General features: G+C 40.5%; 2 protein-coding genes across 3 annotated transcripts in view; one reads left to right on the forward strand and one right to left on the reverse strand.

Annotated features, from left to right (window-relative positions):
• Nucleotides 1–3,288: 3,288 nt before the first annotated feature.
• On the forward strand, nt 3,289–14,027 carry LOC117228638 (uncharacterized). Its single transcript, XM_033484491.2, has 8 exons — nt 3,289–3,585; nt 4,575–4,698; nt 4,786–5,034; nt 6,333–6,724; nt 6,812–7,754; nt 8,891–9,185; nt 9,491–10,983; nt 11,077–14,027. Exons 1-8 carry the CDS (start codon nt 3,511–3,513, stop codon nt 13,899–13,901), a joined length of 6,396 nt encoding a protein of 2,131 aa, XP_033340382.2. The 5' UTR covers nt 3,289–3,510; the 3' UTR covers nt 13,902–14,027.
• Nucleotides 14,028–14,337: 310 nt separating this feature from the next.
• The window catches only part of Y-h (yellow-h), a 29,230-nt gene continuing 16,343 nt past the window's right edge, over nt 14,338–27,224 (reverse strand). The window contains exons 1-5 of one of the 2 annotated variants that reach the window (XM_033484494.2): nt 25,852–26,138; nt 21,839–21,978; nt 20,256–20,603; nt 19,325–19,574; nt 14,338–16,834 (exon numbers count right to left, since the gene is read on the reverse strand). In XM_033484494.2, the coding sequence (XP_033340385.2) occupies nt 15,894–16,834; nt 19,325–19,574; nt 20,256–20,603; nt 21,839–21,976 (1,677 nt within the window). In that variant the 5' untranslated portion in view covers nt 21,977–21,978; nt 25,852–26,138 and the 3' untranslated portion in view covers nt 14,338–15,893. Of the gene's footprint in view, nt 16,835–19,324; nt 19,575–20,255; nt 20,604–21,838; nt 21,979–25,851; nt 26,139–27,224 lie in introns of those variants that run through there. The other variant, XM_076520106.1, reaches the window with a different exon arrangement.

The following is a 27,224-nucleotide window of genomic DNA, read 5'->3' on the forward strand; positions in this document are numbered from 1 at the left end:
GGGACACCCTGTATGCATTGGCTCACTAATGTCGTACAATAATTTTTTAGATGGAACACTGTGCTTCAAATTTCACCAAGCGACGTCAGTTTCTTTTTTAGGTGTTAGGTGGACCAGTTTGTTAAACAATGCGTCGCTGGAGTTTTAACGTTGGTCAAAGTAACGCACAATGTTTACAGTGAATGGACACACGAGCTGCATGTTTGTTAAAATAGTCGTTATTTGATCTGCCGAACGATAACGTCGCAAACGAGCTGTTTTACTTCTAAATTCATAGGTTCGAACGATCAATGAATTGACTTAAATAAATTTACAAAACAGAATAAAGTCTGCGCGGCATAGTAGGCGTATAAAAGTGTATGAAACTGGTCGCTAAATTTTCATGTAAGAAAGTAATAATAACCGTACTTCCTCATACAGAACACTTAACGTTTATACATTTTTTCAAAACGATATCTGCAAGTCGTGGCATATGTATAATTGCGTAGAAAATTACTGTACAATTTCTAATATAAAAAAAGAATAATAAATGTTACTTTCTCATGTAGAGAAATGTTCAGGGCAGAGGGGTGCGTTCATGGAGAAGAAAGTGTTACTCGATTAAAGATTGAAATTGATTGTTAGTAAGTATAAAAAAAAAACTGATTCAGAGTTATCAGGACAATGGAGAGTTGATTGTATACTTGAACGGTAAATTGGCGAAGAGTACCGTGTAAACAGGAACCGTATTTAATGAAGTGGATTAAGCTCGTTGAAGGATGGAACGAGGGAGTGGAGTGGGAGATCGGTCGGATTAAATGGAGTTGGTCAGGGAAGGTCGTTGGAATCAGATTGGAATTCGGATTAATTGAGTTGGAATTAGCAGTGCGTCGCGATGTTTTTAGCAACGATGTGCTAACAGATATAGCAAACGTTTTGGTCTCGAGGAGTTTTCCAGATAAACAAAGCATATACGACAAGTACACGGATCGATGTAAAGTCGAAAGTACATTATAAGATCGCTAACAATTTCTGGCTCGCTCCTTTACTCCTGGCATTATGCAACCTAGTTACACGCGATGTAGGACGGTCTATAGTTCACAGGCGTATTTTCCAAAAGATTTGCTTTTCGTAACCTTATCTTCACAGATCGATGGACCTCCGAAATTTTGCGATGCAAAAGATGAATTGCTATATAATTTTTAAAGAATTGCGAAATAAAACAGGAGATAAATAAATGCTCTTTTATTAACAAATTATACGATCGTTCAAATAATGTGTATATAATGTTCACTTGCTCGCATCCAGTCTTTTAGGTGCTACAAAATAAGGACAACCATTTAATTGTTTAATAACAGTGAGATAAGACAATATAAAGCGTTCGTACGCTTAATCTTTCGTATCGCGTGCAACTATTATAAATTTCTTCTTGAAAATGTATTACTGCGGGTAAACAATTAAATCGCTATCATAATATAATTATAATTATTATATATATTAGAATATATTAGGTCTACCAGAAAGTTCTGTCCGTTTAAGGAATGAAAGCAAATAATAGATTTTTCATAAATTTAGTAATATTTATTGTACAATATAATTTCCGTCGTTACTTATTACCTCTTACCAGCGTGATGGCAATTTGTGAGCAACATTTTTCAAAAATATATGTCTCACATGAATATGTGCATATCTATTGAAATTTGCAATGACATTATCAGATAGAACTTTCCGGTAGACCTAATATAATTATATGATTTATATTATATATAAATAATTATATGATTTATATTATATATAAATAATTATATAATTTACATTATATATATAATTATATAACTTATATCATATATATAATAATTATTATTATTATCGGTATAAAAATTATAATTATCTATATGTAGATAATTTATCAAAAACCGCAGCGCCTCAGTGAAAATTTTCTAGCGCACAGTAAGCGACTAGCTTTCGCATCATCGGAACAATTCATCCAGATGATGCAATTATTTGTTTAGAGGCATTCCACGAGCGTAGCTAGAGCCGGACGGCAATAATTATGGGAAATTCGACGCAGTTGGGTTCGTAGAACCGTTCGAACTAGAAGAAACAGCGGCTGAAACGCCGGGCTTATACGCACAGCCATAACAAACGCACGACCACTTAGCAGCGTCGATAGAAGGGAAATCGTCTCTTTCGAAGAGGCGTACACTTGTTCGCAGGCTCTGTTCCAGAGATGAATGATCCTCTCTCTGTGGAAAGCCGCTCCTCCCACCGGCGCGATGCGGCTGCATCAAACGCAGAAGGGTTCGCGGTGCCGTTGCGGATCACGCGGGCACGGTTTCAAGTAGCTCGGAATCGAGGTCGCGATGCACCGTGTGTAAATGCTCGTATGCTCTTTCCTACCGAACCAACTGGACGGCCAAAGGACGCTGTTTAAAACAGCCTTGAACCGGGAATCAATGCTTTCTAATAAGCGCCGGTTTCTAGACCGTACCTCCATTCGGTATCCATCGTTGGACTTCAAATAAAAAATCAAATCAAACGTAAATAAAAGATCTTTTGTAATGAATCATGGTGGTTAATGTCGCATTGTGCTCACTTACTAATAATAATAATTATTAAAAGTTTTGTTGTATACATGTAACAACAAGTGTTGTTATATAAATATTAAATAAAGTTAAATAAAGAAGTATTGAACCACATGTCTATATATGCGTTTTAGTAATTTCCAACAATTATCAATCACGCTTTATAAGTGAAAATCGACGGAATTCCTTGGTGTATTTCATTCAATTAAACAAAAATTACGAAGCAAACTTGTATGGCATCAATTACTTCTTCACCATTCGTACTTCTTGCAAATCTTAATAAAATTAAGCGGTCATTTTTAATTGGTCGTGGAAGATTTCCCCAATCGTTCATCAATCGACTGAATTTAAAACGGGCAGATCTCCCCATTCGGTTGGCTAAGTGTTAAGTGACAGTCACCGTAAATCGAAACGGGATTTGTTTCCTTTGTTATCAAAGTCTGGAAATGAAAGTAAGTGAAGAGACAGAAAAAAAACAAAGATTGCTTCGTTCGCAGATAAATAATAAATAATAAAGATGAATAATAAATAACGGAGAAAAATAATAAATAACAAAGATAAATAATAAATAACAAAGATATAGAAATAATAAATGCGATGTTTCCTTGGTAAACACCATGCGATTTCTGTGAACACGTGTCACGGATTGAAAAAAGCGAATAGAAATCCCAGCCGTTGATCGTCTTTTATTTCCCGGTGATCGTCGCTCGATTGTTCGGCTAACCAAGCTTTCGGCCAGTCAAACGCGCTCATAGTACCGAACGCGTAGAAAATTAACGCGTCCGCGGACCAGCCTCGACCCACTGCGAAATTTACGAGTGACTCTTGAAAAAGTGGTTCCGGATTATATTGCGTTCTCCAAATCGTCGTACAGGGTAGACGATGATCGTCCCTCGAATCGAAGACTCGCTGGTTCTCCGGCTGTTACGAAAGTTTCGTGTTCCTGATGCCTAGCTTGCTCGGACGCTTCGTTGGCTTATCATTTCGGACGGAACTATTGATAATGAACATATTCGGCTTGGTAAATGAACAATCTATTTCGTCTCTCGTTAACTCAACATCTCGTAACCTCTTTAACCTTTTATAATCTTTCGTTTGGTGCTTTACCTTCCGGGAAGGCCGTTGGGCGTTGGCTTGAGAAATCGATGAATTCGTAATCGATTAGATGTAGCTATCGAGAACTGTTTCCATAGAGTAAATAATTCTTTGTAAAATAATTTTGTACACCTTTCCTTTCAGTGTTAAATAGACGTTTATGAAGCTTCGCTTTCCACGCGAGAAACTAGAAATTTAAATTGTGTGCTGTTGCATCTATGCTTCTGTTCTATTTCTTCTGCGGTTTCTCAATGGAGGCGAAGTTTGATAGAGAAAATAAGACCTTTTCTGTCAATTAATTGACACACAAACACACAACACGTTAAGCTGTTCCTATTATTCTTTAACTTGAGTATTTACTTTTCGCAAAATACTGGATCTCTGAAAGCACAAATTTCATTAAAAAACGTAATGTAAAGAAATCATACGCGTGCATATATTATTATGTTTATGTACTTATTACTGCGAGCCAAATACTGCGGACGTTCCGATTACTGCGTGTCAAGATTGAGATAATCCATTTTCTTTTAAATGTACACATACACACACAAACCGTAAGCTTGATTTGTTAAGAAATGAAAAAATGAAGAAATGACAAATGTTCTGCGCACTGATTTTTGATGCTGCATTGCAAAATTTCGGTTGAAAATGATTCAGTTGAAGAAACCGGGTTGACAATCCGGTCTCCAACGTTAATTTCAGCGACCGAAATTACACTCGTTTCGCCGACGCTATTTTTCACGACATTGTTTAATTACCGGCGATTTCAAATGTTCCGACAATGAGCATCGAAGAAGTATTGTCGTCGATAAATGAACAACGTCGAGAAAATCGGGCGTCGGTGAATCCGCATCGACGCAACATTGCCTCCGAGACCATAATCAGGCGATAAAAATCGAACGATTTGGTTCGAAGGTGAACAGCACGTTGGACTGGAGTCCCTTAAAATGGACGAACAAGCTCGAACAAATTTGGAATCTCTCCATGCCGCAAAGATCGTTGATTGTCGATACAATTGGCGAAGACACGATAAAAACTGGTCGGTCTCGGCTCTCTTCGTAATTAAACAACGCAGCGACGAACAAGATCGAGCCAGCCATTAATTACCCGCCCGTTTTGTTCGCAGTACTATCATGGATCGTAATAACGCGAATCGTAATTACCCACGTTTACACGTTCACCTACTTGTCAAACATTTATCCGATAATAACCTGGAGTAGACCGAATCTGCTGTTACCCTGGCTGATCCTGAGCTTCTTCAAGAACGTCGTCCTCGAAGTCGTCGTGATCGTGATCGGACTACTCCTGTGGTACGGGAGTCCGTTCTCGTTGGTCGTCTTCCTCGAGTTCATTTTCATCAAACTTGTTCCCCTGGGTACGTCGAACAATTATATTATTTTCTTTTTTATTACTTCATTGGCCTGGACCGCGGATTTTATGTATTTGTGATAAAAATGACTAGGTGAAATTTCAAGCAATGAAGACGTTTAATGAATTTAAAGATATGTCTACCATTCTTTTTCATCTATTGAAATCATGGAGAAAAGAAACGGATTTTTATTCAAATCCTGAGTCTTAAAAATGATCTAGAACATTTTTATTTGGTTATGGGATAAATCCGTTCGCGTTTTCTTGTAAGAAAATATAGTACCGTGAAATCGTCGTCGGGAACAGCAACTTTTAAATCTTGCAAACTCCATGATGTCAGAGATCGATTTCTTTTAATTGTTCAAAACGATCACGTCGTTCTATTGCAATATAATCTAACCTGTCTCAAAATAAACAGTTCGAGCTTTTATTTCAGCTAAGTCGCATAGAAATAGCTCTGCAGGAACGTATCTTAAAATCCATTTGAACTTTACCTTTTAAATCTTGCAAACCCCATGATGTCAGAGATCGATTCCTTTTAATTGTTCAAAATGATCACGTCGTTCTATTGCAATATAATCTAACCTGTCTGAAAATAAACAGTTCGAGCTTTTATTTCAGCTAAGTCGCATAGAAATAGCTCTGCAGGAACGTATCTTAAAATCCATTTGAACTTTACCTTTTAAATCTTGCAAACCCCATAATGTCAGAGATCGATTCCTTTTAATTGTTGAAAACGATCACGTCGTTCTATTGCAATATAATCTAACCTGTCTCAAAGTAAACAGTTCGATCTTTTATTTCAGCTAAGTTGCATAGAAATAGCTCTGCAGGAACGTATCTTAAAATCCATTTGAACTTTACCTTTTAAATCTTGCAAACCCCATGATGTCAGAGATCGATTCCTTTTAATTGTTGAAAACGATCACGTCGTTCTATTGCAATCTAATCTAACCTGTCTTAAAGTAGACACTTCCAGCTTCCGTTTAAGCTAAGTTGCAAGGAAATAGTTCCGCGAGAACATATTTCAAAATTCATCTGAACTATCGCTTTGAATTCGCGTAATTCGCCTTGTCTTTTCGTAGGTGTCCGCGAACGGACTTATCACATAACCTAATATATATTTCGCATAATGATCCGCGGTCTGCTTATTGCAACGAACAAGTTCGTTTCAGCGGACTATCGATCAGCAATCTTAATCGATCGCGTCTCATCATCGAGACGGTTCGCCTAAGAGCAATGCACGAATCGATTGCGATACACCGATCTCGGATAACCTAAATAACGCACACCCCACCGTTTCAGTTATGGCCAGCTACAACTGGTACTCGAACTCCTGCTTGTTCCTGCAATTACGACATACGGAGAAGATGAGGAAGCTGCGCAGATCGATGAGAAGCGATTCGAATCTGCTGACTAATCAGCTTTACGTGAAGATCGACGAGCCGAGGTACAGGACCGGTTCGCTGACCACGCTGTTCTCGTACGACAGCTGCGAGACTTACAACCCTGGCCTGACACCTGGTCAGAACGCGAAGAAGCTTCTCGGGATCACCGAACAGGATGTCGCGGATGCTCTCGGCAGGATTAAGGAGAGAGAAGCACATAAAAGATTAACAGAGCTGGACGACGATGACGATTTACTTGGCGACAGAACCGCGAGTAAAGGGTACTTCTTCGGCAGCAGTATTTACAGGGTAAACGATCAACGATTATTGTCACGAATTATTCGACGTTCCAAGTATTTTTATTTCGAGCACTACATCGTCAACATTTTTGTTTAGAGCGATATATTCACGGACGACGTCTCGGACATCTCCGCTATAAATCACAAAGAACCGAAGAACCTGAAAGACTTTGAGAACACGAAGAACGACGACAACTTGGAAGCACCTGTGAACCAGGAGAAGGATTCTCTGCTGAATATAATCCACCAATCACCAACGGAGAAGTACGACGACGCGTACAGTGTCCAAGAAGAGATCAAAGCTGTAGAACCCTACAGCGATGCTCCGGAGACAGTGGAAAAGCTGGAAAATCCAGCTAGTAACAATCCAAAAAATACCGAAGAAGATGTTACGGTCGTGGCAGACGTGTCAACGGAAGTCCTGGCGTCGGAGAAGGTGGAGAGCTTGGAGCTGGTGGAGTCATCGGTCCAAGAGAAGGACATCGAGCCTGCGACGGGGCCGGAAGAAGAGGTCAAAGTTGATCTGGAAGATGACGCAAGAGGCGTGGAGAGGAGCCCGAGCCCCGTGAATTCGCAGGCTGTCTTCATCTGCAGCTGCGCTCCTGCCAAGTCTGCCTCCAAAGAATCTCGCTCGGACGCCAGCAAGGCAACAGACATGACAACATCCACGCCCAGAGAACGTTCCGACAACCACGAAGACGGACAGCCTCCAGAGAACTCGAAGAAATCCTCCGATCAGCCTTACACCCACGCTTACAGCGTCACCGAGGTGAAAACGAACCGTGCCACGAACAGTGGCTTCCCTCTGATGGAGAAGGTGCTGAAGAACGACCTGGAGATACTGAAGAGCATGAAAACGGGCGAACGCTGTCAGAATAGTGCCTTCAACGGCGTACAAGATTTCCGGAAGGTGCAGGAGGATAGGTCGAACATCTTCTTGGACGGCTATGGCGGCCACTTTAACGCGTCCGTCGACGTACAGGACATTATTTCGGGCATCGCCAAGGACTTGAATGTGTCGATGAACAGGATGACCATAGGTAATGCGTTTGGCGAATTCGTGGTGTCAATGTATTCGTCAAGAATAAACCTGTTCGAATCATTCTTTCTGACGCTAGAAAGAAGGATTTATGGTTACCAATGACACTGTCCGACACGATTTTTGAGTTTCTATAGCCACTATGAAATTCTTGTAGAGCTTCACTCCCTGAACAAGAATCCGAAAACCGAATTGCTCCATCACCCTCAGTTTTTTAAATAAACGAAATTTTGTAAAAACCCAAAATTTTCGACAAAAATGAGGTATTGCATGAAAAGTACAAACGTTAGAAAGTTTTAATTAGTGTTAAAAGATAGAGGAGAGTTTCCCGAATATAGTGACATGCAATTTATTAATTGTTTATGGTCCTAAATAGCAATAAATTGATGTCAAAGTTTAAAAAAGTATCGACGTGAGCAGTTTCTGCGCAATATTTTTGTATTTTTACGAAAAGTTCTTAGTTCAGCACGAAAACTCTACCCCATTGGATCCCTCCATCGGTGTTGATTATCCATAGCCTCGGCCTTGTCGGACAGAAAGAAGCGAGCAGCGAAGCACATGGCGGCAAAATATCGTGTACATGTTGCCGACGAACATTTTCTCGACCTACTCAAAATCTACATCGTTCTGACACTTCTATCAGGCCGTTTCTTCTTCAGAAATGTCTACAGAATCCGATCCTGGGTAGAGTTTTCGTGCTGAACTAAGAACTTTTCGTAAAAATACAAAAATATTGCGGAGAAACTGCGCACGTCGACACTTTTTTAAACTTTAACATCAATTCATTGCTATAAAGGACCAAAAACGATTAATAAATTGCATGCCAATATATTCGGGAAACTCTCCTCTATCTTTTAACACCAATTAGAACTTTCTAACGTTTTTACTTTTCATGCAATACCTCATTTTTGTCGAAAATTTTGGGTTTTTACAAAAGTTCATTTATTTAAAAAACTGAGGGCGATGGAGCAATTCGGTTTTCGGATTCTTGTTCAGGGAGTGAAGCTCTACAAGAATTTCATAGTGGCTATAGGAACCCAGAAAGAAAGTTTGATTTTGTCGGACAGTGTAATTGAACAATAAGAGAGATTCCCTTTATCTTTGATTATAAGACTAACCGATTATAAAACTTTTCAGACACGAATCGTTCGGAGAATGCAACTCCGCGGTCTGACGCGTGGCCCGGAGAGATAGAGATCTCGAAGCTGAACGTTCCCGAATGCCCTTCGGACAATGCGAACCCGCCGAGGTTCTATCAAGACTTTATGAAGGTTTTTGACGGCTGCTACCAGAACGATTTCGCCAACAACTCGGAGCTGAAGTGCGCCTTTCAGCAAATGGAGAAGAAGAAGTGGAACTTATTCTCGGGCCAGACGGACCTTGAAACGTTGTTGACATCCGAACAGAGCTGCGAAGCGGATGAACCGCCGCGGTACTCGAAATATTAGGGGAACCGGAAAGTTATGTCGTTTGTTTACATTAAATTCAAACAGATACATTTTTAACTAGTTTTTATTTTCAATCAATGATGTAATTACTCTCATTATCAACAACCTTTTTTTATGTAGTATGCAAAAATTAGTATGCAAGAAAGAAAGGAATACTGACATGCGCAGAAACGACATTACTTTCCGGTCCCCCTAATATTTTACATTCTTGTTTACATTAGGAAACCTCGATTTTCTTGGTTGCTGGTTCAAAACATTGTAGAATCGCTGACGAATTATTTTTGCACAGGTACGACTCTTCCGGATCGACGTCTCGCAGATCGGCGCGCACAGAGGACAGCGAGTCTCCTAAGTCCTCTAAGATGGAGGCCGCTTGCCGACCGCCGGAGAAGCGTTTGCTGCAGATAGAAGACCTCGCGGAACCGGCCACCGTGAAATCGACGAAAAATATAGGCACGCAGACGACGGGCTACGTCGGCGCAGCGTTCCTGAATTCCGACGAATCGGTTCGCCAAAAGAAGGCGAAGGCCCGTTGGAGGTACTACAGCAAGAAGAACCAGGCGCAGCATCAGAAAGGAAGCGACTGCCAGGTGTCCCACACGAAGCTTGCCGTCGGGAAGAAAGACTCCTCGTCTTCGAGGACGCGATCGAACTCTCCTCATGCGTCGAAATCGTCCCTGAACGACTGTAGCAAGCTGAACGGTTCGAAGTCCTTCTCGAACTGGCGGGACTGCAAGTGCAAGATGAAGAAGCTAAAGAAGAAGTGCAGTCCCACGAGCCTCGACAATTGGGAGGACAAGTACAAAGCGACCGCGAAACCGAAGGTCGACAGTCTGGCGACCCTGCCGCTGGCCCAGGTGACCCGTAAACCGGAAACGAACCGAATAAAGCCCCCGGTCTACCCGAAGAAGAACAAGGAGGCTCACACGGCCGCTGCCGTCGACAAAACCTGGAGATCGTCTACAGGAAAGAGAACGGAGCAGACAGAGTCGAAGAAATCGATGGACAGTAGTCAATCGACCAGTAGTTCAAAGAGGATGTCCAGATCGAGGACCTGGGCTAGGAAGACGAAGGAGGAGATAGAATTGAGAGCCCTGAAGGCCTACAACGAGATCACGTTGTTGGAGGACAAGAAGAAGCTGGATGCCAGGAGGAGGACGCTCGAAAGGCTGCCTTCGGAGCGAGACGGCAAGGGTTCCTACAAGAGGTTCTTCGCGAGGAGGGATCTAGGCAAAGAAAATCTGTCCGCTGACTCGACGAACGCGACAAGTTCGTCGTCCAGGAGCAACAAACCCCCGCCGAACGCTGCGGTAAAGTCTGGTGGCAGCGTCTCGAACGGAAAGCAGGCCAACCCGAAGTCGTCGAAAATTGCCAAGCCTGTGAACAAGCAGGAGAACTTGGACAGGCTATTCGCGATGGATTGGCTAAATCAAGCGAGAGAGCTGCAGAACAGTGTCTACAAGGACGATGCTGAGAATATCGTTCTCAGGCATGCTTCACGGAACTATGAAATGTCGAATGCGGCATCTGTGGGGACTTTCGACATGAAGCTGAAGGACGCGAAAACAGGACACAATCTAGCGGAGGAAGACGCGAGAAGTGCCGCGTTGCCTGCGAAAGCGGACGCCGAACCGCCAGGGTCTAGAGTTCAAGGTCGGTTTTCGAGAGCGGATGCTGGCGGTGTCGAACCTGAAGACAAAGAGCTGGTGAAGAAGTCTGCGGAGGAAGACGCCGCGTCTACTGGGTCCTCCAGTTCCGACGACCTTGAAGCTGCGGCGAAAGGTGAGCAAAAGGATAACATAGCATGCCTGAAACATTCGAAGATTTGGAAGCAAGTAACATCCGTCATCCGTGTCTCGTTTTCTTTCTTTTCAGGAAACTCTGCTGAACAACAAGATCAGGATCCGCCGAAAGTGGAAGAAGAGGGTGCAAAAGTCCTCGAAGACTTTGAGTCCGCATCTGATGGTGTCTCGAAAAAGGAAGAGTCGATCGAACGAAGAGTAAAGGCTTCAGAGAATTCAGGATCGGTCAAAAGGCAAGATGAAGACGTTGGAAACGTCGTCGTCGTCTGCCAAGACAACAGCGTCGTCCCATGGGAAGAAAAAGACAGCGCCACGTCCACGGTGCCGCACAATTTACTGTCCTTCAAGCTGATAGATTTTCTCGCGACACCTCTATCCCAATTTATGTTGAAGGACAACCGCAAGTTGGAAGAATTCTCGGAAGGAAGAATTCTCAAGGAAGAATTCTCGGCCTGTCGCGCGATCGTGCCTGCCATTCCAGAGACCCAGGACCTCGGCACCGGACCTCATGAACCTATCACCGTTGGCAACATCGCCGCGGAGCAGAAGATTGCCTCGGTGAATCTTGAAACCGAAGATAAAATCGACGACCTCGAGGGTGTTCAGGTGTTCGATCTCTGCAAAGAGCAGGTGGACGACATTCTCGGGTCCGTGACCGAGGTACTGAAGAGGTTGAACATCCTGGAAAATGAGGAGAGCCTCTGCGAGACGCAGGATAAGATCGCTGAAATCGAGGAGAAGTTTAAAGAGGAGATATCCTGGCTCAAGGAGGACATCTTCACTAGCATAAAGTTCCCGATTGTGATCAAAGCAGCCGAGATAAGTCCCGATGTTTTGCGGATTCTCGATGGTCTTCTTTCGCCACCGCTTGCGAACCAGGCTGTCAAGTTGAAGAAACCAATTGGTCCGAATTTGGGTGGTCTAACGATGATCACGGAGGAAGATGAGGAGGTAGAGGCGAGTTCGCAAGATTCAAATTTGGAGAATACCGTGCCAAGGCTATCGCTGAGCCCCAAGTTCTTAAGTAACCCGATCATCGAAGAGTTGGAAAGCACTTTGGACATCGCGAATATGAGTTTCGTTACCGCGAACGACGCTTCCGCTAGTTCTTTGGACATGGAGTACACTATAGGACTGGGATCGCCAATGTTCGACGATGACAGGGCAAGCTTGGATAAAACGTACGACATATTGCAAGGGTGTTCGGACGACGACACAGGCGTCAGAACTGAAGAGACCGACGAAGACGATCAGAATACCGAGACATGCGACAGCGAGATGTCCAAAGTGGACACGTCGATCGAATTCGAGAAACTCGAGAACGATCGGTCCGAAACGAGCGACGCGGCGCTCGAAGAAATCATCGCACGGATGGTAAAGAGTCTTACAATCAACGTCGAAGAGTCCGATGAAGAACCAGTTCAGGACGAAGAGCTCGAAGAAAGGCGTTCCGAAGCTGCCAGCGAATCGGACGTCGTGGATGACAGCGCGAGGGACGAGGAATTAGTGGAGGATTCTGTTGACGAAGGCATCGACGAATTATCCGATGAAGACGCTGGAAGTGGAGCCTGCGAAGAACAGATTTGCCCCGTGAAAATTGTAGACAGTTTCCAATCGAAGGAGTCTGAGACAGCGTTGCAGAGGGTCGATGAAATTGAAGACGTTGACTGTCGGAGCATCTCAGAACTGACATTCGAGCAAAGCTGCGAAGATGGTGGAGGAGTTAGAAAACTCGACAAGCACGAACAGGAAGCGAAAATTATTATTGAAGTTTGCGAGGAAGGCATTCGCACGATGGAAGAAGCTGAAGACAGCGTCAGGGACGAAGATGTTGCAAGCATCGTCGACCGATTCAGCTCAAGTGCGGGCGAATGCGAAGGAAGGGAACAGAATGTCGGCCTATTGAAGTCCAACGAAGATGCTGAAAAGCGAGAACAACGAGAAACACCTCGGCCGGTCGACGCAGCTCGAGATGCCACGATCGCAGGAGCGGATGAGGATTTGTCGCTGAAAATAATCCTGATATTTTTTCTGCAGGTGTGTTACTTCTACATCCGGCACTTCTACCGGAAGGTATGCTCGTTCGCGCAGATCTCCAGAGCCACGCCAGCGCTGAAGCCGTTCGAGGTGCACACGGTGTCGACGTCGACGTCGACGCTGATCGAGAAAGCCGGGTTCGTAGACAAAGTCCGGGAGGAATCGCTCGTGGAAGAGAATGAGGAAACGTTCGAGAACTCCGTGGACTTCGAGACGATGAACATATCCCGTGTGATTGAAGAACGGCTGCAGGGTGTCCTGGATTTGACGACTGAGAGATGCGCGTCCAGGAACTCGGATTTCGAGGCCGACGAAATGACGGTCGCGCTCAGAAGAGAAACAGCGGAGCTGGGTCTGAGTTCCAATGTATCTCTCGTGGATGAGACAACAGAGGACGAAGTGGACACAGAGTTTTCGAAGAGGGAAGAATCTTTCGGGCTCGAAGAGCGGTCGGAAGTTCAGGCGTTCAGGTTCAAGGATTTCCGTCGACCCGGTTCGTCTATCTTTCTGCGATCAGAATCGTCGCCTAGCGGCGGCCAGCTTGGGAGAGACACGGCTGAAGTCCAGAACACTATTAGGGAATTGAGTTTGACGGTCGATGTTGGTAAGGTTGAGGATTCTTCGAAGGATGGTCGAACGATGGAGGAGGACGTCGAGGACTACGTGGAAGAAATCGAAGATGCTTCGGCTGTTCAGTTTGAGACCGCTTTGGAGGACATGGACAGCTTCAATTCGATTTACATGGTACCGTCAGAGACGATAGTACCGTCGAAAACGGCTTCGTGCAGTAAACTGGACGACGACGATGACATGGAAGAATTCTCGGCCGTTTCGAGCAGGTCCAGCGAGCCGACTCGATAACGAACTCGCACGGACGCGGATCATGCAATTTTTGGTTTGATTTTCGCTCTTTTTACAATTTCGAATGCTGCATCTCAGAAGAGTTTTCCGTTGTGTTGAAATATAATATGGATTTTGTTCAGACTATATTTGTTTTTCGTTTGTCACACGATTGTGTAAAATCGATGTTTAGTTAGGTTTACGTAGCATTTTTTTTTTTAATCGCAAAATGTGTGTTTTAGCGAGCGTACATTTATTGTGCGTACTACGTAATAGATCATCCGAGTGGATTATGTCTCGCATGTGATTTCGTCGTGATGTAAATTTTGCGAGACCGACGCCACGGATGAAACTGTTGCGCCACTTCATCGTAAGTTAGTCCGCTTTATGTATACTTAAGTGTTGTTGCTTGGATGTTGTGCTCGATTCATTGTAAGATCGGAATGTACATAGCCAGTCATTTTATTTCCATTTATTTCTTTCGTTTCTCTGTTAGCAGACGACAATTATTAGTATAGCATTTACTGGCTCTTTGTATTGAAAAAACAAATAAATTTGTTTTAAACATACATAATACAAGTTCTCTTCAGTTCGTTCGCCTTACGCTTTACCCTACTTTTAAACTGAAATACGATATTTTATACGGTTCGTGATCAACTATATCTAGGACTGATGACACTGGGAAACACTTTCACCTCGTGATACATACTTTGTAACAGAATAATTCATCGGATAGCACGCCTTTCATGTTGCATTTGGTTAACAATAAGCTTTCGCCTGTTGCATAGTTTTCTCGATCGCTTTGTAGAATAGAATTATTATTATGCAAAATGCCTGATTATTAATGAAATTTTAGTTCTATTCATCTGTTGATTGTTTAACTTTTTAATGCTTCAGTTTTCATTCAGAGCACAATTCCACTGTTTTTTAAATTATTTTTATTGGAGAAATTTAATGTCTAGAGAATATTCGGAGGGTACAGAAATCATCAGCAAACTATCTAGCATTTCTATCATGTAAAATAAATTTATTTATCATTGTAAATATAGCGAACGAAAGATTCTTGCACATATTTTCATAAGGTACCGTATAAACCGCTGTTTACGCTGCTCGCCAAAATCATCCGCAGATGATAATTTTTAAATATTTTTAATAAACAACAAATCTTTAGTTGATTAACATAGTGATGCCACCCGTGTAGAAATTTTAAATCTTCAGAATCATCATCTGCCGATAATTATGGCGAACAGTTCGAGCGTTTTGCCACTACGTGTAGTGGCGCAGATGATTCAGGAGCAGATGATTCGTGCCGGATTTTATATGGTACCTTATGGGAATACTGCCAAGAATCATCCGTTCTCTGTATTTACAATAATACATAAATTTGTTTTGAATAATACAGACGCGGAAAAGTCTCCTGAACATTTTTGACCTCTCAGAATAGAAAATCTGTCCCTTCTTCGATAATTTACATAGCCATTCTTAACGCTAGAACTACCAAACCAGTTAAAATGACTAGTCTCTGATTTTTTCTTTTACAATTCTTGATGTTATAGAAATGTTTGTGGGAGAAATTTTTAGATAAACTTCTTTATCCAGATTATGATAGAAATCGCACGAAGCTTAAATAAATCTTGACATTGTTACAAAACAATATACAACAGACTCGTTAAGAGCTCGGTAGATCTAGTGTTAAATTCTTTCAATCTCCTTGCTATGTATCTGAAGTTCCACTCACTTTCTAACAAATCCATAAAATCCGCGGTCTGTAAATGCCGAATATTTCGGTCGTGAATCGTGAGAAACTCGGGCGCCGTCGTGACCAGCCTCTTATCTCAATAAATCTCTTAACTAAAAGGAACATGTCTTTCGTACAAAATGCCTCGTTGATCCGACGCTGTAAATGTCTCGGGAAACACTTGCCTAGAAGAAGAAGAAGAAGAAAAAGAAGATGAAGAAGAAGAAGAAGGAAAAGAAGATGATGAAGAGAAAGAAGAATTTCTTTCAGCACCCCTAGCAGGTTTCGTCGTAGCCGTGTTCGTTGCCCGGCACGATGTAATTCGGGTCGCAAACAGTGTCCTTGACCGCCTCCTTGACGTTAGCCTTGAACACTCTGTAATTGACCTTGCTGTTGTCGACGCTGCCGTAGAGGTACATGGCCAGCTGGTTCGACAGCATCCACACGCTTTGCTCGTACTCGTGGTCGACCTTGATGTCGTTCGGGAAGACGAGCGACAGGTTGCTGGTGCCGATCACGCCTAGGTTCTGCGGTATGTACTCTTTCCTGGTGTCCCAGCACCAGACGGAGTCCCTGGTGACCATGTTGAAGAACATCACGCCGTTCCGGTCCACCACGGACCCCGACGAGTGGCCGTAGTCCTTGGCCCTGGGCCGGCCGATGGGCATGAAGAGGTCGGTGCTCGTGTCGGCGGTCCTCTTGTCCCTGAAGACAGACGTGGACACGGCGAACTCCCGGAAGCTTGACATCGGATGGAAGAACAGGGTCCTGTCGTCGTGGATGTCGACCGGGCTCAAAGCGATCCCGAAGATCCCGTCCGTCCACTGGAACTTCACGCCGTGGATATCGTACTTCGACGCGAGGGGGTCCGGGAAGAACAGGTGGTGCTGGACCCGGAACGACGAGTCCTTCAGGAAGTCGTAGACCAGCAGACCGTATCTGAAGACGTCCGCCGCGTAAGCCACGGCCGTGTCGCACTCCTCGTCCCTGATGTCCACGACGATGTTCGTGTACAGAGAATCCTGCTTCACCTGGTCATCCGGGAATGTGTACTTCCTGATCAGCGTGTCCGTGAGCAGGTCGAAGACGAAGATCGCCGGCGGACACACCTGCTTGCCGCCGGTCGAGATCTCCGTCTTGCCGGAGTCCAGCACCCATAGACGGTCGCACTCGTCCACTTGGACCCTGAAGACGGAGGTTAGACCCTCGCAGTTACCTGGAAGATGATATTCCGGTTAGAGTAAATTCTTCTTAATTGATGTTCAGCTTGGAAACAATAATGAACGATTTTTGGAAGAGGATTGTTTGAGCCCTGCGGCTAGTTTTTATAGTTACCGACTCTGTCAGTAATTATAATACAAAAGCGAGGTTATGTCGTCGTACCTCCTCTTTCAAAATTGTCCGTTTATCGTACAGTGAAGAGCAAAGGTGTCGAAGGATCGATTAGTATTCGAGATCGATTTTTCAGAATGATCATTGCTGAAGTGAGTTCAGAGAGAAAAAACTCACGAATGCAGAAAACTACAGAAAGGTGAAGGAGAACGGTCTACGCGCCAACAGATACTTGTTGTTAGAGTACATAATGTAGTTTCTCCGAAACGAGTGTATTGTGACAAGTCGCAGCAAAGAGGTTTTATCGCCGGTGAACGGTTGTCATGACGAAGCATGCTCGAGAGGGAAAATAAACGGCGCAGAAAGACAAGCGTAGAAATCTACGTGGACGAATGCGCAGCAAAAAAGGAATTTTTTCTACAGGGTTATTCAGAGTATGTATATCGCTTTCTTTTTTTTTTCTTACCTACAATGATTGACGATTTTAACGATGGAATTAAGAGACTGGAGAGCGTGTTGAGGTTGTTGAAATTTATTTTAACACTTCCACGACCGCGTTAGAAATCTGAACAATTTTATATCATATATTCAATCGGTATTGAATCAGATTTCCAATCGCCGACCATAAATTGATGTCGTCGCTGAATCTACCACGGTTGAAACGATCAGTTTCTCTCTCTCTCTCTCTCTCTCTCTCTCTCTCTCTCTCTTATTTTAGAATTTTTCTTTTTGCGCTCTTAGAGCACAACGTCACAATTTTTTAAATTGATTCTTTATTCAAGAAACGTAAATTTAGATTTTTATTATAATCGTCGTTCACTTTTTAATCTGTTAGATTATTAGATTATAATAATTGTAGTAAATTGGAAACGTCAAGTTAATCATATTGATTATATTATTATGTTATATTAATTCTACAAATAATATTATATAAATTTAAATAGTATTTTAATAATTGTATTATTGATTATTAAAATTTTAAAATTATATATTGAATTATAAGAGAATATATGAAAATAAATATAAGATATATATTTAAATAATTCTAATTAGGAGTAATATACAGGCAAAGTGTTTAAATTTTAATATAAAATATAAAGATTAAACAAAAATTATGAAGCAAACTTATATGGCATCGATTACTTCTTCAGCATTCGTATCTCTTGCAAATGTTAATAAAATTAAGCAATCATTTTTAATTTTTCATTAATTATCAATCGACTGAATTTAAAACGGGGAGATCTCCCCCTTCGGTTGGCTAAGTGTTAAAAATTAGTGTCTAAAATAAAAAATATCCATCGTAAATTACATGATTTTTTCGGTATTTTTTAATCGTTCGTCTGAGCAAACAATTCGAAATTTGGTTGAAAAATTTGATAAAACCGAATCCGTTCATGATAAACCAAAGTCTGGCAGACCGAAAACGACTCATTCGAACGAAAACATTATTGCCGTTCGTGAAAGTGTTGCTAATGGACCATTGACATAAATTCCATGTCGTTCATAAGAATCGAACATTTCTTATGGCAATTTGTGGCGAATTTTGCATAAGGATTTGCGTTTGCATGCAAACCGCGGATTGCATTTTCGCTACAGAAAAAGTCACTTCGAATGACCTCAGGAACCCTCTATTTTCGGATTGCGAGACATTTTTGGGACGCCCTGTACAGTAAATTTTCTCTAATTGACGCTCAGATTGTACGCAAAATTACACTTTGGGAGAAACAATTACAGTTTGGGAGAAGGAAATACGATTATTCCAGCCTTGCGGCTCGTTTTTATAATTGCCGATTGTTAACAATTATAAAAACGCGGTGCAAGGCTCGAATAATTAAATCCCCTCTTCCCAAGTTGTCCATTTTCGTGTACAACCTGAGCGTCAATTAGGGAGAATTTACTATACATATAACTATATTTATATTTACTATACTATATACTATTATTAGTATTATACTATATATATATATATATATATACTATATTATAATATATACTATTATTTAATAATATATAGTATAATTAATTAGTATAATAACTATATACTATTACTATATACTTATTTACTATACTATACAATTTACTATACAGTAATGTCTCCCTAATTGTCGCCGAAATTGTGCAGAAAAATAGACAATTTGGAAAGAGGAGATACGATTATTCGAGCCTTGCAACTCGTTTTTATAGTTGCTGACAATCGATAACCATAAAAAACGAGCCACAAGGCTCGAACAATCGTAACTCCTCTTCCAAAATTGTCCATTTTTGTTTCCAAGCTGAGCGTCAATTAGGGAGAATTTACTATACTATTTAATTTTGTCCTTAAAAAAGAGTGTAAATATATAGAAAACTAAGCTGAGAAAATTATTCCAGTAACCTGATCGATTCCAACTCCAGTCAGGATAAGGCCTCAACTTCGGGCTCTTCGTCTTCGAGTGTCTAGGCACGGTGGCCAAGGTGACCGGGATACCTTCCTTCCACTTAGGAAGCGTAATGAACACCTTCTCCCTCCAGACGTCAAGACCGAGAGGTAAATTGTTTTCCGCTATGAAGTCTCCGTCGTAAATGGCTGAATCCCTGGCCTCGACGCTGTCGTACGTAAAATCGACAGTGGACCAGGCGTAGACCTGCGGCAATTAATTTTACGCGATCTATATCCTAATTAAGTACAACTATAATTACATATTACTGCATTATTACCACGCATGGTACGTTATTGTACTAATTGTAAAATTATTAGGCCCTGAAAGCACCCTGATCGAATTTTTTCTTAATCTGAACACCCATTTTAGATACAGATAATTTCTAATTTACTATTCTCTGTGCCTTAGAAATCTTGAGATATTTGTACCATTAACTCTCGCTTGGGTTAAGTGCAACTATAATTACATATTACTGCATTATTACTACGTATGGTACATTATTGTACCAATTGTAAAATTGTTAGGCGCTGAAAGCACCCTGATCGAATTTTTTCTTAATCTGAACACCCATTTTAGATACAGATAATTTCTAATTTACTATTCTCTGTGCCTTAGAAATCTTGAGATATTTGTACCATTAACTCTCGCATGGGTTAAGTACAACTATAATTACATATTACTGCATTATTACTACCTATGGTACATTATTGTACCAATTGCAAAATTGTTAGGCATTGAAAGCAGCCTGATCGAATTTTTTCTCAATTTAAACACCCATTTTAGATACAGACAATTTCTAATTTACTATTCTCTGTGCCTTAGAAATCTAGATATTGCTCGATAGTACCGTTCGTACTAATCTTCGAAAACATGGGAGCATCTTACTAGTTCCATGGCAGGGCCGACATAATCGTCCTCCACGTGATCTCGGCCAGGATCGTAATTGAACCCGTGCGTCTCGAGTTGGTTCACCGTGTAAGGGTCCGCCTTGAATAAATTCAGGTTCCTTCCGATCGGCCTCGAGTGAACCCCGCTTCTGTCGAAATTCCGGGAGAAGTAGTTGCTCGAGTCCGGCGTTGAACCGTACAGATGATTATTGTACTCCGGAGTGGTGGGTAACAATCTGTCCACCGAGTTCTCTAAAGTCGACACGGTGTCCCCGTGGCCGGGGCAGTTTATGTGGCCAGGAAGCTCGTCGTGGCCCGAGATGAGCGTCTTGTAGTTCCTCAGGGACTGGACAATGGCGAGGAAGAATATTTCATCGAAATCGTTTCAAATATTTCATCCACCGCGAAATCCAAATGTTCGTTCATATTTATCATATTTATGTTTTACTTGATTTACACTAAGTGGTAGTTAACCCTTGGCGCTCCGTTGGCTCCGCTATGGAGACATCCGTCATTTGTTCCCTAAATCCGAAGGCTCTGCTGCGGAGCCCAATGCTTTTAGCATGATTACACCGAAGATGCTATGTTTTTGTCGACGTTGGAAATTGTTATTTGTAGCGAAAACGTGCTTAGCGCGTCTACCATTACGATTAAAACATTTTTTGCCCATTTTTATACTTAGCAACGTAAAATGAATAGAATCAAACGCTTTCGCAAGGACGCGTAATCTTCTCCGCTCAAAATAAGACTTCCTTTATCTCGGGCGTTTTGCTCCAAAAATGTGCCGGAGTTGCCGGTAGTGATATTTTTCAGAAAAACGCTGTTCAACTTTATTTTAGAACGTCCGAAGAATATTTCCTAATTTTTAATTTAATTAAATTATTAATCGAGCCGATTCCAGTGAAGATTAACGATAAAACAATTCCGGCAAACTCGCGCAAAAGATATTTTTGTTTCGATAATTCCGTATCCAAATAGAATTCAACGGACGATTCGCGATGCTAATTTTACAATAAATCGCGTCAAAGAACACGAGGGATATATTTATTTAAGAATTGCGAAGAATATCATTGATAGTAAATTTACCCATTTCGATGTGGATGCATTTGCTGCTTGGAAATTTCGGTCACAATTCACGATGTCGATGCACCGACCTCGCACAATGTTAAGTAGATACCATTACGATTAAAACATTTATTGCCCATTTTTATACTTAGCAACATAAAATGAATAGAATCAAACGCTTTCGCAAGGACGCGTAATCTTTTCCGCTCAAAATAAGACTTCCTTTATCTCGGGCGCTTTGCTCCAAAAACGTGCCGGAGCGCTAAGGGTTAATATCGGTTAAACAATATATTTCGGTCGCGTCAAATTCCGTTCTATTTGTATGTGAACAGGTTGAGAAGAGAACGAAGCAATTTCATTGCGCGAGAAAAGAAAAGAACGGGCGAGAGCGAGGCGCGTAAACGCGGAATTCGCGTTCCGTGAAAACAGTAGCGGTTTCTGCCGTTATCGCCGCGGTTATTACGACAGGAAGCTGATCTTCATCAGTCGGTTGCGCAAGGGAAAAGCGATCCATACCGAGCGGAACCCCGGAGACACACTCCTCTGGCCGGGCGTTTCAAGATCGCGTGAAAGCGCGTTGCTTCCAGGTGGCGAGGAGAGCTCCCGCACGCCAAGGAGGCACATCGACATCAGCCACGGCAGCACGTTCGCCATGCCTGAAAAGAAAGGAGATTCCGTTGCGTGTGCTGTGCGATACAATGATTCCAAAGCGATCGACGGCCTTCGTTGACCGATTTCTCAACCGAAGTTCAACGTGGCGTCCCCTGCTTGCCCCGGCAGATGCGCGGCGATCCAGCGATCGAACGAACACCCCGGGCGACGTTCAATTTGATAAGCGCGTTGCGCAATCGGTATTGAATCAGATTTTCAACCGCCCACCATAAATTGTTGTCGTCGTTGAATCTACCACGGCCGAAACGATCAGTTTCTTATTTTAGAATTTTATTGAAAGGCTCTTCTTTCGTGAGCAGCGCTCTTAGAGCACAACATCACAATTTTTTAAATTGATTCTTTATTCAAGAAACGTAAATTTAGATTTTTATTATAATCGTCGTTCACTTTTTAATCTGTTAGATTATTAGATTGTAATAATTGTAGTAAATTGGAAACATGAAGTTAATCATATTAATTATATTATTATGTTGTATTAATTATATTATATTAATTCAGATTTTGTAATAGAAACTTTAGAAACCGAATTTCATATTCACATATTTTAACCGCAAGTGTTTCGATTACAAATAATTACCTACAAATAGTATTATATAAATTTAAATATTATTTTAATAATTGTATTATTGATTATTAAAGTTTTAAAATTATATATTGAATTATAAGAAAATATATAAAAATAAATAATATATAAATAAATCTAATTAGGGGTAATATACAGGCAAAGTTTATAAATTTTAATATAAAATATTAATTAGAGAGGGTTATATTTGTAAGTAAAGTTTTATATGTTAATTTAATTATTTAAGAAATTGTATAATTAAATATTTATTATAGGGGATTTTTCGCGCGTTGAATCTTTTGGTAAATTTTTAAAGATTATTTGTATAAAGTTGAATTAATATATAGAGATATCTTATACTATTAATCTTAGAACCAATATTATTTTAGAAAACAATACATAGCTCGACGTTGCTAACAAGTGAATTTTCGGTCGTTCAATATTGTTAATAATACGACCACGGTGCACATTAACAATCTGCCAATATATTACAGTAAAAATGAATTTCAATTTTTCGCAGAAACTTTTCACTGCATTTTAAGAATGAAAGATAGCAACGAAAAATATGTTCTATTGCTTCTAATTATTGTTTACAACAGAGCACTTCTCTGACATTTGCAAATATTCATACTCGATGACTGCGTTCATAGATTATAAATTACTAATTTATAGTAAATTTTTATATTAAATATTATTTATATTAATTTTATTATATTAAATTATCTATTTGTTAAATTATTATTTATATTAAATATTATAGTAAATATATTTCATAAATTATTAATTTCCACTCTAAAAGAGGAGATCGACAGCAGTCTATTTATGAATGATCGCGAGGCCACTGATATAACAAATTGGTCGACGTGTAATCAGCTGCTGCTGCTGCAGCGCCGCTCGATTTGCAATAAATTTTTGCGATGCGCTGTGCCCCATGAAAGTCACTGGAGCGAGAGAATGGCGGGCGCGACATGCGATTGGAATGGTGTACCATACTTGGCGATATCGTGACACGATTCTACAATTATCGTTACTTTCCTATCGATGCGCCTCTGCCAGTGTGCTCTTTCTTGTTCGAGATCGCGGTTCGAGCAATGCGCCGCCGACGGTGGATCATGATCGAACGTTTATTTCAAAAGGATATCAGCTACTTTTCTTACGCCATCTTTGCAACCGATTCTCGTATTTACTCCCCCTACGCCATTTTAGAAATATTTCATGGTGTACACTGTTTATTGTTATGCTAATATTCTGAACTCAAATACGTTGCTGATATCTTCAAATTGATCTCATTGTTTTAATCTAATTTTCGTTTTGATATTTTATATTTGATAATATGATTAATATAATATAATTAATATAATAGAATGAATGTAACAGAATTAATATAATAGAATGAATGTAACAGAATTAATATAATTGAATGAATTTAATAGAATTAATATAATAGAATTAATGTAATGGAATTACTATAATAGAATTAATATAATAGAATAAATATATTAGAATGATTATAATAGAATGAATATAATAGAATGAATGTAATAGAATTACTATAATAGAATTAATATAATAGAATAAATATATTAGAATTAATATAATAGAATGACTGTAATAGAATGAACATATATAATAGAATTAATATATCAGAATTAATATAATAGAATTAATATAACAAAATTAGTACAGCGTAATTAACATAATAAATATAGAATTATTATAATGATTAACTTGATTATGATACTTGATATGATTAACTTGATATTTTCAATTTACTATAATTATGACAATCTAATAATCTAACAGATTAAAAAATAAACAAGGATTATAATAAAATCTAGATTCATTTTTCATGAATTAAGAATCAATTTCAAAGATTTGACGCTGTGCTTTAAAAAATAAAAATTCTAGTATCTCTTATTTAAGAAATGGTTACAAAATTGTAATAATTGTGACAAAGGTAGAATGTTTTGGTCGAAACATCTGCCTGCGGGCAAACACGGAAGTCGATCGTGTAAAACGTAAATTGTTCCGGTAATTCTACGTTTGATAGCAAATTGCTGGCGGGACGGTCGCTTCGAAAATTCAATCAAGCGATAATCTCTGCACGGCGGCTTGCATAATTTTCTGCCCGGGAAACGCGTGTAACGTTCAATTAGCGCGCCGACGTAGATACGGCGGGCGCGGGAATACAGCGAATTCTAAAGGAAAGCGAACCTCTCTCGAGATCGAAGCTGCGGTGTAACGACTTTCAAGGTGACGACGACTCCTCGTGATTACTTTCCCCCGAGATATGCCCAACAAAAGCTATCTGGAATGATCGCAAAGCTGCGATTATTATTCAAAGTCGATCGCCCGTTTCCAACATCGGCTCCGATCAAAATGATCTGCCATTGTTCGCGCGAGCCAAACACCTTTAATTGCATACTATTATTTTGAACTCGACGCCGTTGCAGCTGATCTATCTCGACGTAGATCGTAAACAATAGAAATTAAATGTACACTGATCCGTGCTAATTTTAAATGCGAAGATATCTAATCTGTGCATCGAGTTAATTGAGAAACGGCAGGGGTGATTTTACGAAGGAGGGAAGATCGGCTGATTAAATCGGAAACTTTGTTCTTTTGACAAATTGTCGCTGTGACAAACTTCGTTCTTGCGATGTCTTCGAATAAAATTGTAATTGTAATTTTTGGCAATAAGATAAATATAAATCGCGTTAATTATTATCAGAAAAATGTCAATGGTACTTGATTTAATTCGCAACGCGGCGGGTCGCAAAATTTCATAAAATGCACCGCGATCGCTACGGAATAATTCCAATAAACAAAGTACAGTAAATTTTCCTTCAGCTTGTAAACAAAAATGGACAATTTGTTAAGAATAGAATTATTCGATTATTCGAGCCCTGCGCGCCGTTTTTATAATTGTTCACAATCGCCGACCATAAAAATGACTCGCGCGATGCTCCAGTTTTGTTCACAAGCTGAAGGAAAATTGGAGAAAATTTACTGCACACAGAATTCGCCTAATTTTCACGAAAAGAGCCACGTGCGTGCCAACGAACAATTGTAATTAGCTAAACGCTAAAAAATCGAGCGCAATTGAAATAATTTCGCAATCGGAATCCGCGAAGCAGACTTTCGTTTTCACGCGTGTCCATCGCGACAAAAGTTTGTGAAAATGTTAAAAAAAAACATTATCCACCCACGGGAGACCGAAACGACGAAAACGACGAAATTGACCGGTTACCGGACGGTCGCGGAATTCCCGAAATCTCCGTTCGATTCCGATTACCTGATGGCTTTCCGAAGGCGGGTAAAAGTGTTCCTCAAGGTGACCCACTGACTCTTGGCTCCCGGATAGGTTGTTCACATCGGCGGAAAGCGGCGCGAACAAGAACAAGAAGAGGAGACGTGGATTTCGACGGGAACAGAAACGGGAAGACGAGGAGGATCTCGATCTCCGCGGTCGCAGGCTAGGCCACGAGGAACACGCGTACTAACGTTGACGGTCAAATAGAGATGTTCGCTCGGGATGAGACCGTGGATGTTACCCGACTGCCATATTCACTATCCGGGTCATAAGTGTGTCTGGGTGTACTACGAAAGGAGAGAATGGCGGATCCCTTCTCTCGGAGAAGATTTTCCCTCTCGTCCGTGTTACGAGGCTGCGGTATAGGTCAGTGGCGGCTGGCTTATGGGAGCTCGTCTCGTGCTCGCGAAATCGCGGAAAAGGGAGCCGCCTACTATCCGAACAGCCGGCACGCAGGGAGGAATAATAGGGCGCAGAGGAATCTCGAGGAACGCCGACGAAAGAATCGCGACAAATTATTGTGCTGGGAAATCGATCGGAGAGGGAAAATTCAGGCACTCGACCAGTTAAGCTGCGGCGCCTCATTTTCAGAACGAGTATACTCGTCGAACACGGAGTAAGTGTCGCTGTTAAAATATTGAAATAGAAAGATTCAACTCGAAAAGATTTAATTCAATTTAATTAAATTAAATTCAATTCAATTCAATTCAATTCAATACAATTCAATTTTATTCAATTTGATTTAATTTTATTCAATTTTATTCAATTTTATCCAATTTGATTCAATTTGATTCAATTTTATTCAATTTAATTCAATTTAATTCAATTTAATTCAATTTAATTCAATTCAATTCAATTTAATTCAATACAATTCAATTTGATTCAATTTGATTTAATTTTATTCAATTTGATTTAATTTTATTCAATTTGATTCAATTTTATTCAATTTTATTCAATTTGATTCAATTTGATTCAATTTGATTCAATTTAATTCAATTTAATTCAATTCAATTCTATTCAATTCAATACAATTCAATACAATTCTATACAATTCAATTTTATTCAATTTTATTCGATTTGATTCGATTTGATTCGATTTGATTCGATTTGATTCGATTTGATTCGATTTGATTCGATTTGATTCGATTTGATTCGATTTGATTCGATTTGATTCGATTTGATTCGATTTGATTCGATGTGATTCAATTGGATTCAATTTTATTCAATTTTATTCAATTTTATTCAACTTTATTCAACTTTATTCAATTTAATTCAATTCAATTCAATTCAATTCAATTTAATTCAATTTAATTCAATTATTTAACATTAACCCTTTGCACTCGAGTGGTGACTCT

The sequence above is a fragment of the Megalopta genalis genome, chromosome 1 (genome assembly GCF_051020955.1).
Source record: "Megalopta genalis isolate 19385.01 chromosome 1, iyMegGena1_principal, whole genome shotgun sequence".
NCBI classification, from domain to species: Eukaryota; Metazoa; Arthropoda; class Insecta; order Hymenoptera; family Halictidae; genus Megalopta; species Megalopta genalis.